This window comes from Diabrotica undecimpunctata, chromosome 6 (genome assembly GCF_040954645.1).
Source record: "Diabrotica undecimpunctata isolate CICGRU chromosome 6, icDiaUnde3, whole genome shotgun sequence".
NCBI lineage: Eukaryota > Metazoa > Arthropoda > Insecta > Coleoptera > Chrysomelidae > Diabrotica > Diabrotica undecimpunctata.
In genome coordinates, this window is record NC_092808.1 from 143,946,499 (window position 1) to 143,965,561 (window position 19,063).

At 33.0% G+C, this 19,063-nt stretch overlaps 1 protein-coding gene across 2 annotated transcripts in view; it reads right to left on the bottom strand.

Annotated features, from left to right (window-relative positions):
• Dscam2 (Down syndrome cell adhesion molecule 2) overlaps positions 1-19,063 on the bottom strand; it is a 572,707-nt gene that overhangs the window by 332,223 nt on the left and 221,421 nt on the right. For both annotated transcript variants that reach the window (XM_072535610.1, XM_072535611.1), the window contains exon 3: positions 6,888-7,049. In XM_072535610.1, the coding sequence (XP_072391711.1) occupies positions 6,888-7,049 (162 nt within the window). The remainder of the gene's footprint in view (positions 1-6,887; positions 7,050-19,063) is intronic.

Genomic DNA, 19,063 nt, shown 5'->3' on the forward strand with positions numbered 1-19,063 from the left:
TTTACACCAAAAGATATTAATAGATCTTGAATATCAAAAGAATGATCAGATTCAATTTTAAAATTTATATTAAAATCACCAAACATGATTAGTTTGTCTGCTTTACTAAGCAAAGACATTATAACATTTTAAAAATTTACCAAAAATAAGTCAAAGTCACCCTTACCTGATCTGTATACAGTTAAAATACTGGTTTTTATTGAAGGATCATAAATTGAACAAAACTCTGAACTTTTCTCTACATTATATTCATTAAGATTAAGAGAAGAATACATAAGATTATCTTTTACATAAACTGCAACCCCACCTTGCTTCTTTTTTAGCCTCCAAAAAAATTAGCTACTAAAAATTTAGATATGCTAATTAGGAGAAGAGGAGAAGATGAGAAGAGTGGAGAACTCATAGGGCCTTTGTCCTAAAGTGAATGCAAACAGGCTTAAGAAGAAGAAGGAAGTTATATCAAAACAATCTACAACTATAATTTTTTAATAGAAAAATAAAAATGTACAATGTCTACTGCAGTTTCAAAAGACATCCATAGCTAGCTAGTTTATATGAAAATTTATACTCTAATTAAACAATACAAACGCAGTTTGAGACAAATAATTCATCGCTTCGAAAATGATTTATCTCAAAATCTATAAATAGCATTGCATCGTTTATTTTGTTATCCTGGACACTTAACCGACAAATTTGTAGCCAAACACAAGTCATAAATTGAGCGTAATGGATGTTGGAAAGGTCACAAAACAATAATTTGAAGTGAACTTTTTGATAATATGAAATATGTGAGTTGACCTTAAAGAAAAACTATTAATAAAATTTTCATAACATTTTAAGTGTTGTTTTCGCGGCTGCGTGTCTCTAAACATATATGTACAGAGTGGAAACCACTTATGGACTAAAATTGTTTGTGTGTTTCTTTAAAAAACATTAGAAAAAACGCAGAAAAGAAAATACAGTTTTTAAAAAGAAATTTAATTGTAAAAATGGAAACTCCACTGCAAAATACAAGACGCATAGAGAAACAGCATAATGATACCAATGTTCAAGAAAGGAGATAAAGAAGACCCCAACAATTATAGAGGTATAAATCTAGTGAACACCGCACTTAAGCTTACCTCAAAAGTCCTAACCAACAAAATCAATAAACCCACAACTTATCAGATGAACAAGAAAGATTCAGATCCGGAAGATCCTAGACGCCGTATTTGTAAGAAAAATCACAGAAAGGCCATCGAGTACAATAATTCAGAGTATCTATGTTTTATAGACCTGACAAAGGCGTCAAACATCCAAGTTAAAGACGACTTACACCTACTGTATAAAAGAAACATACCAATCAATATTATACAAACCATCGAAAAACATTTACTTCCATAATAGAATACAGGCAAAGATAAATGAAAAACTAACACAGTATATACCAGTACAAAGAGGAGTCAAACAAAGTGACTTATTAAGCCCATTTCTCTTCAATATAATAATACAAGCAGAACGTAAAGGTCATGGTTACAGAACCGGGAACAAAGAAATACAAATATTATGTTATGCAGACGACGACGCATTAATCGCCGAGATAGAAGACGAGCTTTAAAGATTAACACACATCTTCAATAGAAGAGCCAAGAAATACAATATGATAATATCAGCAGAAAAAACCAAATATATGACAACATCTAAATACCCACTACGATGTAAAGTCGAAATTTATGGGAAAAGATTAAAGCAGGAAGCAAGGTTTAGATATCTGGGAATAGATATAACTAGTTACGGAGATGTTGAAGAAGAAGTACGACAACAAAGCTTAAAAGCAAGTAAACTAGCGCGATCTCTCAATAACACAATCTGGAAGAACAAACACCTAAGACAAGACACAAAAACAAGAATCTATAAAGCAGCAATTAGACCTGTATTAACATATACGGCGGAGACAAGACCTGACACATCTAAAACGAGATGACTATTAAAAACAACAGAGATGAAAATACTTCGACGAATATCAGGGAAAAGTCTGTTGAATAGGGAGATAAGCGAAAATATAAGAAGAGCATGCAATATAGAAGACTTATATGGATGGGTGACAAAACGGAAACAAGAGTAGAACAAACACATTAGTAGAATGGCAGAGGAAAGGATAGTACGAATATCACGAGATAAGTCACCAAATGGACAAAGAAGTATTGGCAGACCAAAAAAAAGATGATGCGATAATTTAAACAATTTAGGAGGCTAATATTAAAGAAAAAACAACCTCTAAAGCCTACATACAAGAAAGAAGAAGAAGACGAAGAAATGGAAACTGCGTTTCTTTGAACATCATTTAATCTTTGAACAATAACTGGTGCTGATTATGTCGGATAACACTTGCAATAGAATAAAACGCTATTCAACCTGACTTCTTTGTCTACCTTCAGCTGATCTCATGGTGTATTGCCCTATTTACCGAAGTCTTTGTATTGCATCAAAATCAAATACTCTACTTTATTGGATTGTTAGAAAATCTAATGCCTTAAAATGTACAAAATATATGTCAAAAAATAAGTACCGCAATAAAAAATCCAAAAGAATTTATAAGAAATAGTCACCAGACTTAGAAAGCTACCAATAAATAACAAACATTACATTGACTAGCACTTAAAAGTTTAAATTGCAGAACGAGAATAATATTAACAAACCAAGTTGCAGAATAAATTGAATAAAGAAAGATGCAAAATAATTTGAAAATTGACGAAAATAAACACCGAGAAAGTATTTATTATTCATAAATTTGAAGCATTCCATAGAGATAAGTATTAAATGTCGTGTCGTATGTCGTAAAAGTTGAACTTTTCCGCATTTTGCTGCCAAGGTCTTACGGTTCAAAAAACTTTATGTACAAGATTTTAAAAACGGCCGATCTCATAAAACTGGTACTAAAAATTATGACTAATGTAATAAATTTCTTACCTAAGCGGAGAATTCAATCTTAGCGAAATTTTTGAATTTTTTTACATTTAGATCACATTTGCATCTCTAATGTAAAACTTTAATAATAATTTAATATGATTTTTAATATATAAGTAAATGTACAGGTATAAATTATACAGTAGGTAAGGTAAGGTAAATGTTGAAAAAGTTAAAATGGATAATATTTTTAATACAACTAAGGGAAGTGAAAATTTATAAAAATACAGCGCTAGCTAAAAAATTCGATTCTTGTATTCTTGTTTCGATATTCACGGGCAAAGTATACATTTTCATTTGTCTTTGTCTTCAAATGGTATAAAATTTTAGTGGTTTTTAAAAGTTATTAATGGCAGTATTTAGTATCAAAAAAGTGAAATTGCGGTTTTAATTACGCTGTAAATCATCTTTTTAATCGAATGTACTGACAATTGCATTTAGGATGTATTCATTTTTCTTCTTGTGTGAAATAAAAGATAAAATACTCTTTACAAAAAGTTATCAGTACTTATACATTTCTCCAAGAAATTAATGCACTATTCCAATAAATCAATTTTATTTGTAAACAGGCAAAGAATAAAAAATAAAACTTCACCAGATTTATTCTACATTTTATTAGTAATTGAAACAATTTGTCTAGTCATCAGAAAATGTTGAAGTACAGAAGAAAAAAAAATAAAAGGGAAAATTATAAAAAAGATAATGATACTAAAATATGAAAAAAGTCTTAATAAAGAGAGTTTCCACCTCTACTACTTATAACAGCCTCACATCGTTGGCCCATACTTAAAATTTATTGCCGTATTTCATTTTGGTCTAGTTCTCTCCAAATCTGGATCAGCCCCTCTCCCACTTCCTGTAAGTTGTTTGGTTGGATCGGTGTCGCTCTTAATCGCCTACCAAGGATATCCCAGAGATTTTTAATTGGATTTAAATCCGGACTATGTGCTGGCAATTCCATAGTGTTAATTTCTACCTCTTCTAGATAATTTCTGACAATCTCTGCAGCGTGAGGTCTGGCATTAGCATGCATTAGTAAGAAATTTTCACCGATATAAGGAGCGAATGGTACTACATGTTGCTTCAAAATCACCAATATGTACCTTTCAGCTGTATCAGTTCCATTTTGTATGACCACTAGGTCCGTACGTGCGGTCAAAGAAATACCACCCCACACCATAACTGATCCTCCACCAAAAAATGAGTTGTGTGAGAAATTACACTGAGCATATCGTTCGTTGATTCGTCGCAACACACGAAGACGTCTGTCGTTATTGTACAAACAAAAGCGGGATTCATCAGTAAATAGCACTCGTTTCCAGTCAGCCTCTAACCAATTAACGTGTTCTCTAGCAAAATGTAGAGTAACCCTTCGATGCTCTGCAGTTAATAGAGGACCTCTGGCGGAAATCCTAGGTGTTAAGTTGTATTCCCTAAGTCGCTGGCGAACAGTTTCAGTACTAATTTATATAGCATGCACGTCTCTAAGCTGAATTTGTAGACTTCGATGTGTTACAAAACGTTGTCTAAGAGCAGAAATTCTTAAAAATCGATCTTGAATAGGGGTAGTTACCCGGTTTCGTCCTTGCCCTGTTGTGCGAGTATGATCTCCTGTTTCGAGGAATCTTTCTAACACCCGTGAGACGGATGTGTGAGACACATTAAACCGACGACCAATTCTTCGGTAACTCCAACCTTCTTCCAACAGTATCACTGCTTGGGCACATTCATCTCTGGTTAAATTACGTGATTGACGCTCCATAATAATCATATTTAACAATAATCAACAATTAAACTTTTTTTCAAACAACAATTGCTTCTTTTTGTCTTATTGCAAAAAGAACTATAGCGATAAAACACAGTCAATAAAGTACGAGTAGCATATACAAGGGGCTTGCAAAATATAACATTACAATGGAAATTTTTATTAAAGCTAATAAAATATTTTAATATTTCAAAGTGGCGCGTTAATTTTTTGAAGAAGTGTATTACTATTTTTTGAAGATAGACCAGAAGAGGTAATAATGATATGTGTTAAATATAATGATTAAATAAAAAAATACTTCAATAGAAATGATCTCACACAAGCCTCTTGGAAGAAGAGCGATCACTCCGAAAAAAGGGTTGATTATGGTAAAACTTTTATCGCCAAATGTAGCTGAAAATGGCTGAAATCCTACGTCTAAACCAAATGGAAGATATATTAGAATTGAAGGCAAAATGAAATATCAAATGGACAGCGTTATGTATAACTCGATCAAGCGCCAAAACATAGTTTTGAGATAAATGGCTTCAAAGTTTTTGGTTTCTTAAAAATACATTTATTAATGTATTTGCACAAAATATAACAAAAGAATAATAAAACAGAAGAATGATTACCTACAACTCTTTTTGGCTGCAAAATTTCAATATAATCGCAGCGACCATATTCTGGAAAAAATAATTAAATGGTACTTGGTCTAATTATGCTTTATATATATATATTTTAGGAAGTTTAGTTATACATTACCTTGCCACAATTTGCAATATTTTTACGATTGGTAATTTGCTTTTCCAATATTTCTGTTCCCACGAACTCTTCATTTGTCATTCTTTGCACCACTAAAAGATTTTTTTTGGACATCCTTTCATAATTGCAATTTACTGTATGCAACCGTTGTTATAGTTTGAGTGCAGATTCGATATCTCAAAAATTTGAGTCATTAGGTAGAAAACTGTGTGTTGAGAGAAGATACCTTAATGTAATTTGTTCAAGAGTAAGGTAACTTTCCAAAACTGTTTTCATTATAAATACAATCTTGAAGTTGCGGTTTTGGACGCCTCACGAGTCAGACCAAAGGGTTAATTTCTTGGAAGTCACATTTTCTTTAATGTATTTTCTAAGGCAGCTTCCAACTTCTTGAGCACCCCGACCTGCTTCTCCTTTTATCCAAACATAGCAATGGCCTTTGTTCATTTGTCCACTGTGTATGTCTAAGTTATACACACGAAACTGCCTTTTATAGTAGACTATATTAGTCGGGATTCTAGGAGAGTTTTCTCTAGATCAAATCATAGAGTTTCTCTGTCAAGCTGATTCTTGGCTGCAAGCATGTCTTTTTTTTATCTTGTGCTTTTTTTGCTGTTTCTAAATGCAAATTTTTTTCTTTTTTCAAAATTATTAGTTTATTATTATTCGCACAATACTTTATTTTACTTTCTAAACAATCACACACATTACAAGTATCTTTCTTTCTAGCAAGTTTTTTTGACTTTTTTGACCTATAATTATTTTTGACTTTCATAAAATGATATTTTGTTTAATTTAAAAAATCTGCAATTCTGCACACAATATTCTAAATACGTAGCTATTTAGTTAAACTGAAGTATCTTTTTGAATTTTTAACCGTTATTAATTTTTAGTACTAAAATGCCTATACACAAACAGAGAGCTTGTTTCTGGTTGGATCATTCTTGTAGCAATTCTCTCCGCTTTTTTGTACAGCATACATTGATACTAGATTAAAACAAATTATCCCAAATGTTTCTAAATAACAGCTATCCTAAGGATATTCTAAAACAACTAATATTCAACACATGGTTTTATGATAGACAATTAGATTGACATCTATAATACCTACCAATAAAAACTACTCTATGTTCCAAATTTAATAAACCAACATATTTCTCTGTTTAAGGACTACACAAAAAAAAATTAGCAGATACAACAACCTTAAATGCACATATTCTTTAAAATTAAAGATCGGACACGAGTGATGTATAATCGAAATGTCATATATCAATTACAGGGTTTTTATTCTGCCAGAGTTGTTATATTGGACAAACCGAAAAGCGGCTGAAACAGCGGATCACACAACACAAAAGTAACTGCAACAAGAGAAATAAAACATGCGCTGTTGTCCAACATTTTATAGAGAGATAAAAAAAATAATTGTACATACCTCCTTGTAGAGATGGATATATAAAAAACGTAGGCTCCTGAACCCATGATATGATTCTTACTAAGTCTTTAACAAAATTTGGCACTATACATTTTAATACTGCTGTGCAGCCCCGAGCTGCACCTATCACTTCTACGTCTACCCTGAATGACTGCGTGACCACTGAAACAAACAAAAAATTAGTTTAATTATGATTAAACACATAACATTGACATAAAATATTTATTCTAAGAAAATAAATTTTAAATCAACTTTGGTTACACTTGAGTATATGTTCCAAATTATTAAACGGAACAACGGTGTAAGTATCTTTAACTAGCTTATAGATAACAGTACCTATCAAGCAGGTCCTCTAATTTGACCATGGCAACAGTAATAAAAGTCAGACTTACACCGCTTTTCGTTTCTTCAAGCTGTAAAAATTTGTATATTTACTACATATAACGCTTTCATTTGCGGCTTAATCAAACAAAAAACCTGATCAAAAGGGCCAAAAATCAGTCATTGCCCAGAAAGGAAGCGGCTTGATCAAACAAAAAACCTCATCTCAAATGTCCAAGAAATCAGTCTCGATCTTGAAAGGCAGCGTTAAACCCATATTTTATCCAAAACCGAGAAAAAACTGTTTTACTAATTATTAAACAAAATTGTATTAATTAAATTTTAATCAAAATTATTAAACAAAAAGTTATGTTAATAATTTAATAAAAAATCTATATTACAATCAAACAGCCAGCGGTCGTAAGGGTGGAACATAGTGAGAAAAACCAAGTGGAATTTTAAACAGAAGTCAGACAGGGATGTGTGCTGTCGCCACAATTATTTAATGTGTACTCCCAACTATTATTTCAGGAGGCACTATGGGAAAGAACTAAAGGTGTAAGGATTGAAGGAAGCATAATTATTAAGATAAGATCTGCAGACGATACCGTAATTATGGCAGAAAATATAGAAGATTTACAAATTCTTATAGAAATCATTAACAGAGAAAGCAAAAATATGGGTCTAACAATGGATACAGATAAAATCAAATACATGGTGATCTCGAAAAACCATGTTGACAACATGTACCTGACATTGGAGGTTAAATCATTAGAGAGGGTCGACAAGTATAGATAGAAGTATAGGAGCAATTATCAACTAACAGTTAGATCAAGATGAGGAGATAAAGATCAGAATTGAAATAGCTCGAAAAGGATTTATAAAATACAGTTCAATGTTTACAAATAAGAAATTGAGTATGGGTATCAGATATATGAGGTAAAAGCTTGGACCCTGTAAGCCCAATCCGTAAAAAAATTAGAGGAATTCGAAATGTGTCTATATAGGTATTCTACAAATTTCTTCGACTGCAAAAGTCTCGAACAAAGAAGTATTAAGACGAATTGAACATGACAGAAAGCTTATGAACACAATTAAAATAAAAAAAAATTCGTATCTACCACATACTTCGAAACGATAAATACTCTCTTCTGCACGTCATTATGCAAGGAAGAGTAGAGGGAAGAAACAGCTTGGGAAGAAAGAAGAAATCTTGGCTGAGGAATATAAGACATTGGACTCACCTTAGTGTTGAACAGATATCGCGTTGCAAAAGATAGGGAAGCGCTTAAAGAAGTGAAAGTTCCACACTCAGTGGAAGTATAGGTCGCCAACCTACACTTCCATGGAGCGCTTCAGGCAGTCATTTGACGACAGACATCTAATATTCTATGCAAAAGAGTGCTCAGGAAAGGTTTTCTCAGTGACATTCCCGTGGAATCTTTAGACTAATATACCCCGAAACCAAATACACAAACTGGTTTAAACTGCGACTGAAAAAGATATGCAATATTGAACATAATGAGATCGGGCGTGGCCGCTGTGAACACCAACACGAGATGGGGTCAGCTCGATAAAAATAATACCTGATGTACGTGCGGTCAACAACAGGACATAAACCACATGCTTGAGAACCTTGTGGAAGGCCAACACCAAGGCAACAAACTTTGCCTCTATTCTTATTTAAAAAAATCATCGATTACGTTATCTGGTTCAGATGGATAATGTCTCTAGTATGACATGTATACCAAAAATTACAATTTAAAAGTAAAAATCAACCGGTTTTAGGATTTATCTTCAAAGTTGCATATTCTCGAAAAAATTATTTTATTTTATAATTTTGCCCCTCAGTGTTGATTACTATTTTTTAAATATTTAAAGAGTAATAAACAGATTCACAGCAAATACCATTAATTTATTATGTATAACATTCTTTGACCTAGTTGATAACATTCTATTTTGGCAAATATTAATCATTCTGAAATGATTTATGTTTTCCTTTATATAATATCAGTACGTATATATGTTAGAATCAAACGATTAATGAAGTTTGAGATTTACTTCATCTTACGCTATCAAAATCTCATTAGTTTACGTGAATGAATGCTATTGCTCAAATGTAAACACTCCGGTTCTGGGTAAATACAATTAGAGCATAATCGTAAGTTTAGGAACTAAGTTTTAGAAGGTTTCGTCTAATAATTTATATAATATTTTTCGTTGTCTTTTTTTGCATAGGCAGCATTAAAAAGGCTATATATAGGGTAAGTCATGGGGGTGTACATACTTCTACCTCGTATGGCCAGGGAGAATAACAAATGACCATTTAAAAGTCGATGCTTCCATAACAATGTACAGGGTGAATTTTGACTGATATTTCTATCCGTTATTACTTTTAAACAGTAAGTTCGATATGTCTCTTATTTTGGTCAAACGTTACTCTACTACCACATAATAAACTAACAATCAAATCCGATTTTAACAAATTAGTTCAGAGTTGTCACATTTCATGAAGTAATATGCATTTGTCGCTGTTTGTAATAGCTTAATCCATTTCTGAGAGTCTTAGCATTCTTTTCTCCAATTCTGTTCCAACCGCTACCTTGGTTGGGGGTATTTTAACCGGCGAAGACTGAGGCCGTTCAGTAAATTCGTCTTTTATGGAAAAGAACTTTTGTGCTTCTGACAATAAAACGCCATGCTTAGCTAGTGCGTGTTGCCGAGTTGGTTAGAATGTGCAGGGAGGAAAGGGTGGGGACGGTAATGTGTTGGGTTTGGTCATGGTTCCTACGAGGAACCGGACGAGTCCAGACGGAGAAAAATTGGTTTTTATCTGTTTTCCAATTTCACTACTCAACGATACCTGTTCGTCTCCCGAGAAAATAGCCGCAACTATTTTCTCAACTGACTAGAGAACTACGACGAGGCCTGGCGTTTAACTAAAGCGATCAATAACATGAATATTAGTGCAATACATTAGTTCTAAAGTTAATCGTAGACGTAAAAACGGCTTGCGAGATCAATGGTCACTAGAGAAATCAGTTTTTGTCTTTGTAAAGTCAGCACACTACACATTCACACACAAAAATAAACACAAAACACACTCTGGCATGACAGTGAAAGGAATCCCCTTTCTTGCTACCGAACGTAACCTTGCCGTTGACATAGTCAGCCGACGACAGAATCCCTGTGCACCGCACAATATACAAAGTCAGCTGAAGAAGTTAAAATGGCTGATGGAACCAAAGTAACATCAAAATGGTATCGTCCATCACTAAGCTGATGAGGCCTGGCCGATAGAGCAAACGTCCAATAACTGAATTATAGTGGAATACACTAGTTCTATAGTTGGACGTAGACGTAAAACGGCTTGCAGGAACTAGAGCTACAGCCTCTGCTATACTTAGATCTAGATCTTAGATCTGTTATACTAAGACACACACAACATATATCTGGAAAGAACATCAAATCCAGTCAGAACCTCTTACCTCTGATTCGATAACAGCAGCTCTATCTCAACAGTCTCCAAGATGCTTCGCTAACAAGCACCAACGACAACTTGCCCAAGTGACGTTTTAGGCGCTGCTTTGCTTTAATACTGTGCGACACAAACCCATTCAACTACAAACCTAAACAGCATCACAAGTATCCTAAACGAGAACAAATCACGTTCATATCCTTTCGAAATAAAGTATCCTTACCTATCCCAAAAAACAAACAGTGAGATCGATCGGATTGAGGATGAGGTTGAGAAAATCCATGAGCTCGCATGGACCGGTTTGTTATTTCTAAATTAGATCTATCCCGGGATCGCCAGGAAGTGTCCACCAGTATTGCCTAGATCGCAGAGAAGTATCTACCCGCTACCTTTCAGTGCTGGTTTTAATTATGATTGACATAAATTTTGCAAAAGCATTTTCCGTGAACAAAAATGTTTTTCTCGCTTTTTCTAAGTTTATGTTGATAGTACAGCTTTTTAACTTTTATGTCACAGAATTAGGTACTTTCATATCACAGAATATATCCATTATTTTATGACTTTTGTAACTGCAAAGAATATCATAAAAAATATATATATAAGATAGATAGTTGCATTATATTTTTAATAAAAATTACTAAAATTTATCGTCAAAAACGTTTTAACCCATTTTCATTATCAGGAATCATCTGCATGACGCTCCTGTACGAAAACATAAAATATAAAATTGATTTGATTTCGCTTCTCACTTCTGATACGTCCATAATTTCATCGGCGTTCAGAGACTGTTTTGCTTTTTTATCTGTCGTTATATTTTCTGGATATCACAAGTACACTCTTCCTTCTTCTTTTTGTAGTTCCTTCTCCTATCGAAGGTTGGCTATCATCACAGCTATCCGTAGCTTATTGGCAGCTGCTCTGAAAAGATCTACTGAGCTGGAACTATACCACTCTCTTAGATTTCTTAGCCAGGACATTATTCGTCGTCCTATGGACTTTTACTTTTGATTTTACCTTGCATTATGAGCCTTAATATCTCATATTTCGCACCTCTGGTAATTTGGCCTTAATATTCCAGCTTTCTTATTTTGATGTGCTTTATGACCTCGTAATCCTTTTGTAGCCTTCTTAACACTTCTGCTTTTGTAACTCGTTAAGTCCATGGTATTTTCAAAATCCTTTTATAGCACCACATCTTAAATGTTTCCTTCTTCTTCTTCTTTATATTTCCACTTTTAGTGTCCAGCTTTCCATTCCATACAACAAAGTCGAGAACACGTAGCATCTCAAGGCTCTTATCCTCAGCTCCAGAGGAAGGTCTCGATTAACAAACATTGTTTTCATTTTTATAAATGCTTGTCTTGCAATTTCAATGCGTGCCCTTATTTCTCTACCTTGGCCATTGTTTTTATTTATCCAGGTTCCCAGATTTTTGTAATTATTCACTCTTTTTACTTGGTTTTTCTCGATATCTGGACTTCCTACTGTATGTTGCTTAGAAATAAGTATGCACTTGGTTTTCTTAACGTTCATTTGTAGTCCATATTTTATACTGACTTGATATAATCTATTTACTAAGCGTTGCAGTGCTTTTAGACTGTCTGCAAAAACAGCAGTGTCGTTTGCGAATCTTATGTTGTTCAAGATTTTTTCGTTTATTGATATACCCTGTTGTTCCTCTGATATTGCTTCCTTAAAAATAGCTTCGGTGTACAGATTGAATGACAATGAGGACAGCACGCAACACTATCTATCACCTCTTTTAATATCCATAGTTTTTGTATCGACATTTTCGATTCTAACTTTTACTTTTTAATTCCAGTACAAATTGACAATAACCCGTATATCTCGACTATCCACCTTCTTTTCTTTTAACAGTTTTACGAGTTTATGATGTTCGTACTCTATCAAAAGCATTTTGATAACCTATAAAGCGGACATCGAGATCCTGGGAGCATCCTGGGAGCATTCTGTCGCATGTACTGACTTTGATAGTGTTACAAACGTGGACAGCAACCAACCTTCGGGTATTACTCCTGTTGTATATTCTTTGTTGAACAGATCTAAACGTATGTGCAGTGCTTCTTCGTCAATGCATTTAATTAGCTCAGTGGGTATCTGATATAGGCCTACTGAGTTTGCGATCTTTGCATTACTAATTACCTGTTCTAATTCGCACATTCACTCACATCACACATCACACTCTTCCATTAGTTCGTAATTCACTTATTCTAAAATCTAAATATAAAAAGCATAAATATTTCCAGTATTTCAAGCATGAATATTTAAATGACGTGAGAGAACCAATAATGCCTTTTACGGTGAACCTCTTTGAGCTTTTCTAAATAATTAATTTCCTGGTTATGGCACTTAAGTTAATTAATTTTTGCATACAAACAAAACGTTCCTTATGTTTAAGATACCTATCATGACCGTTTTAAGATTTAATTAAATATTCTGGAGTAGTTGTACTCTATTTTGTTAAGTATTTGTGCTGTATTTACTAGCGCCTTGTGTTTACTAACATCTACATAAATAATGGTTGTTTCCTAGTGCTTAGAGTTTAGCATGAACTAGATATTATACGTTATTTTTAAAGACGCTTTAAATAAAGTTATAAAAAGTGTTTATAAATTATAAATTAGTTGTGGACTATTATTTTTAATATAATTTTTTTATTTACTAATTATAGCTTCGTCTTGTTTCTCTTTTTCTTCGATTTTTAAAGCGAAGCTTCTATACTGGCGTTGAATTACGTTTTCTTTATATTAAAATGCTAAGGCGAGCGTCAGGGAAGTAGCGTCACGGGATGGCGTCACGGAAGTAGCGTCACGAAATAGCGGGCGTCACGGAAGTAGCGTCACGAAATAGCGGTCTTCACATCGATTCACTACTCTCCGTCAATTAATCCATCTCGAGAAGTATATATGAGAATGAAATATGTAGGCAAACAAACAGAAAAATAAAAGATCGATACTAGAATTCGATTCGTAACGATTCTCGAACTGTCAAAATTTAATCGTGGAAGCGAGTCAAAGCTGTGGAAGCATTATTGAATGTACGGATGTGGCATCCAACTTGTTACAAGTACACTTGTACAAATCCACTTAGTCCAAGTTGGAATCCAGGCATTCTTGGATCGTGTCAACCCGCCTTTAGGCCTAGATAAAACTCCAACCTCACGAATAAAAGCAAGTCATTTGTATATAACATAAAAATAAATAGTGTTATTACACCAATGTGCAAAAATGTTTTTATACAAATTCACGGTGTATCTCGTAATCGATTTGCAAGGCTACCCAACCTATTAGCCAAAAACACAATACCCGTTGATATGAGAGGCAAAAACCGTAGTGCTAATGCGTTTGATGGTAATACTTGTCTTGCTATACATAAACAAATCTCTCGATTTAAAGCCAGAGAAACTCATTATGGGTCAAAAAAAACAATATTTAGATACATCACTAAATATTTCAAAAATGTACGAAATATTTCAAACTGCATACCCTGAATTAAAGGAAAAATTAAAGTATATTTTTTTTTACAAATATTATAAGAAAGATTTTAACTTATCCTTTGGACGATCACAAGTAGACGTATGTAGTCAGTCTGAAAACTTTAAATAAAAACTTAGAGATCTGGATCTATGTGACAATGCAAAGCGTAGTGTAGCCGCTGAACAAATTGTACCCCAACGCAGAGCCAAAAAGTTTGAAGTATGAAGAACAAATGAAACAAAGCTAATAATATATATATATATATATATATATATATATATATATATATATATATATATATATATATATATATATATATATATATATATATATATATCATGAAAGAAAAAGAGGTCTCAAAATAAACGAAGCAAAAACGAAGTATATAACAGTCAAAAGAATAACTGACAATGAAAATAATATCACAATAGACAACTATACTATCGAACGAGTGGATGCCTTTACATATCTCGGCACAGAAATCAATCAGAAGAACTCCGTAAGTAGCGAAATTAATGCACGTATTTCCAGCGGGAATCGTACATACTATGCTAATAAAAGATTGATGACATCGAAATTATTAGACAAAAGAACCAAAATGACTATCTGCAGAACACTGAGTAGACCCGTAGTAACCTATGGATGTGAAACTTGGGTAATGAAGCCCAACTCAGGACATTCGAGAGAAAAATACTGAGGACAGTATATGGCCCGGTACAAGAGGAAGATGGCACATGGAGAATCAGGAGAAACGACGAGGTAAATGAGTTAAATGAAGGTTATGACATTGTAATATTTGTGAAAAGTCAAAGACTGTCATGGCTGGGACATGTGCAGAGACAAAACGATGCCAAAACAACAAAGAAAATGTACAATGGAAGCCCATAGGAAGGCGAAAAAAAAGAAGGCCCAGAACGAGATTGTTGGATGACGTGGAAGACGACCTGAAAACAATGAACATAAGACAATGGAGAAGAAGGGCACAAGAGAGATCTGAATGGAAGGACATAGCCAGACAGGCAAAGACCCATTCATGGTTATGATGTCAAAAGAAGAAGAAGATATATATCATGAAGGCGAAGCGAATAAGTCTCCTGATGAAGTTTGTTCTATGCTCTTGCATTTTCTACTCATTCCAAATGGAGTGAAACATCTTGTACTCTTTAGTGACGGCCCATATAGCCAGAATAAAAATTACTGTGTTGTGAGGTTTCTTATGAATCTGTGTAATAGGAATTTGTTTCAGACTGTAACCCATGATTATCTGATCAAAGGACACTCGTATTTACCATGCGACCGTGATTTTGGGAATGTAAAACGTGTTGTGCGACGTGCTGATAAAGTATACACACCAGATCAGTATGCTGAAATGATCCTCAAAGATAGTAAAACTGGTCGCTTTACTGTTCACAAGGTAAACAGTGATATGATATTTACTTTTAGTACTTGGTGGACCCAATATTACAAAAAGACTGTGAACTCTGATGAAATATGTAGGAAGGTTTTTCAAAAGAACAAAGAATACCGTTTAAAGTTTCTACCTATAAGGAATTTTGTTATATAAACGCTAGTCCAGCAAAAGTTGTGGTTAAGGAATTTATTGGGGGTTTTATTTCTTCAACATTTACGTTAAAGAAGTACCTTAATGTTTATGAATTTCCAACAGATCTTGCACATCTGTTTGGAAAAGTTCCTATTAAAAATTAAAGACATAAAAAAGTTAACAAAATACACGTCTGGATATGAGAGTTTCTATAATAACATCATACAGTGGCCCACAAGAGAAGCAGAGTGTAATGTTGACAGGGAATATGTTGATTAAGCCTTTCTTTTTCTTAAACTACGTTTACTGTTTAGTACAGATGTGTTATTGTATAATATTTTCTATTTATATTATTGTTTCTTGATCATAATAATAAAATAAGTTCATTAAATTGATATATATTTTATTTAAAAGCACGTCCTGTTCTAAAACTGAAAGAAATTTCCACAAAAATATTTTTTTTCTTTTATTTCAGAAACCCGCCAAGTGAAAAAAATTATTATTTTTATTTAGTTGGAAATTAATAAAATATAATGGACTATGAAATAGAAATAGATGGAAAATTATGAGGGAGATCTATGTCCAGCAGTGGATAAGCGAAGATTGAATGATGAATGGACTATGACATCTGTTTTAGAAAGGTATTAAGTATTATTCATAAAAATTTAAAGAAGCAATTTTCAGTTTTGTGAGAGATAAACAGTTTCTCTTCATCTGCCGAAAATATGAAAAACTGCACTTGACGGGCTTCTAGAATAAACGATTCAATGTAAAAGTCATTATAAATGTCATCCAATTAATAACAATATTAGATCATCGTTTAAATTTTTATTTTAGATACTTCTCATTTTAAAATAATTTCATATAAATACAATGTCGAATTTTTACCATTATCAATTCGACTATTGTATTCAAGTGCTACAAAAAGAGTTATTAGTAAAATATTTTAAGTTGAATTTTCATATTTATGCTTTGGAAAAGATTTTTAAAGCAGCACATAGTAGATATGGCTATTTACGAAATATCCACCACAGTAGACAGTTGGAAGAGTCCATTTAAGCCACGAGGGAGTCAGTTATACAACAACGTAAGCTAATTATATTTTTTAAATCTTCTAGATCTGGAGTACTTTGGGGGAGAATCCAATATGTGCAGTTTTGCAGATTTACTATTCCATGGAAACAGAAGGTTAAGTACTTGATCAGAAAAAAGCATTTGGCAAATTAAGTGTGGATTTTAAATACATAAATCTTGTATTATTTCGTAAACTGCATTCAGTGATCTGGATCATCCTCATTGATGTCCTGGACATTATAAATTTTATGCAGATGATATTTCTCTTTTTTTTTAAGACACGTAAACCAGACCTTTTAGCAATGTTTGTATCAGCTACAATTTGCCTGGAATTAATTTGAGGATTCTCCTCCTCACTTAATAATACATTAAGGTTTATATTACCATTTATTTATAGTACCATTTATTGGTACACAACCAGCATTTGCAACATGTTTCACGTGTCCAGTTTCTCTAAATGTCTTCTCAATTTTACTAACAATAGACTATGTGATAGGCCTATTAGGATATTTTATATTAAATAAATTACATACTTTTTGTTGCATTCTGGTTTTATCCTCATATCCAACTATAATAATTAATGCTTCAAGTCTTTGTGTTTCCGTTAATGGAGCCATTATTTGTTTATTTCATCCGATAAACTAGCTTTGTAAGAAAATTCAAATAACTGACTTAATTTTTTGTTCTCAAGCCAACTTGATTTTTAACAACTAGAACTTAACCTAACTACTAGTAGAAGAAACATTAGTTATTAATAAACATTTTTAATCGTTTTTTTATTAATCAAAGTTGGAGATGAATTTACTTCCCATTTAACCCTTTCAGTAACATTTTATTTTTCAGCAAACGAAAAAATATTTTTGCCCATATGAACCATAAGAAAGCAATTTATTTTCTTTTGAAGGCACAAATAGACATTGCACTTTAGCATTTTCATCTTGATTTTTCTGTACAGCCCAGGTTTTTGCACCTTAAAAGTAAAGGTAGCTGTGGGTGCTCTGGAAAATGTCCTATATTATCCAATTGCACCTCAGCAGAAGGTCTTATTTTAATGTTTTGACGTTTTACAGCTACTACTAGACTGTGTATAGATGTATAGCTGGAAGGTCTTCCCCGTTTTTGGTAATTGAAAGAGTTGACTTTTATGAGAGCTTCACCAACTTTCATCCTAAAGTATAGAAGGTCCATGATATCTTTTTGTGGAGTTCTTTTGTGGAGTTTATGCCTGTCTTGCTTATACTCTAACCACAAGTTTGTTAGGGACATGGCAACTGCATGGAAGATTGGTTGAACAGTCCACACTTTCTTTAACGACTTTTTATTCTGTAAAACACAATAACAGCATCTGTTTTATCTATGCCACCCATGGACTTATTATAGTTTTGTATAACTTCGGGTCGACTTACGTCAATCAAACATTTTGTTTTTTATTCCAACGTTTTACAACATTTTCCGTACCAACTCTAACGAAGTTGGATACCGTTATCACTGGCTTGTTATCTATTGATTTAGTTTTTACCATTCTATCTGAAGAGATAATTTGTTCCGTTGATAATCTCTTGTTTTTTGAAAAATCTTTTACATCAGTTAGAGGTGGTTTAGATTGATATCCTAGCAGTACCAGTACCAGTACTATTGATCCTAGCAGTACCAGTACCAGTACTATTGATCCTAGCAGTACCAGCAACAAGTATTAATTTTTATTTGAGAATTTGTAAAAGATAATATATCGTAAAATAATTCTCACAGTACAATGCATGGTTATTAGGTTCAAGTCCTTTTGATAACTGCAATACGATAGCTGCACCCTGTCAATATTTCAAATTAGAAAGTTCTATTTTTGTAGTACTAGCTTAATAGATTAGAAAATTGTGAATCAATCTACTTTCGCCACCTAATATATATAGTTTTATTCCCCATGGATTGGGCTTGTTTTTGATTTATTACTTTAAATACAATCTCCCTTTAAAGGGAGAAAAATTTTAAAATTTTTCAAAATCTTTGAAACTGATTCAAAAACTGTTCGAACTTTCCACAGTTGTTTGTCGCTCTGTCTGGGTGTCAGATTGGCAACACAATGTATGTGTTTTATTTTCACTAGACATAACTTATCTCAAAGAGAACAAATAAAATGTTTTTTTTTTCATAAAATGAAAACCAGTTTTCTCTTTGTAAATCAATAAAATATTTGCACATGATTGTGGATACAAAATTTATCTGGAAACGGCACGTTGACTTTATGCTGGATAGATGTAATAAAGCA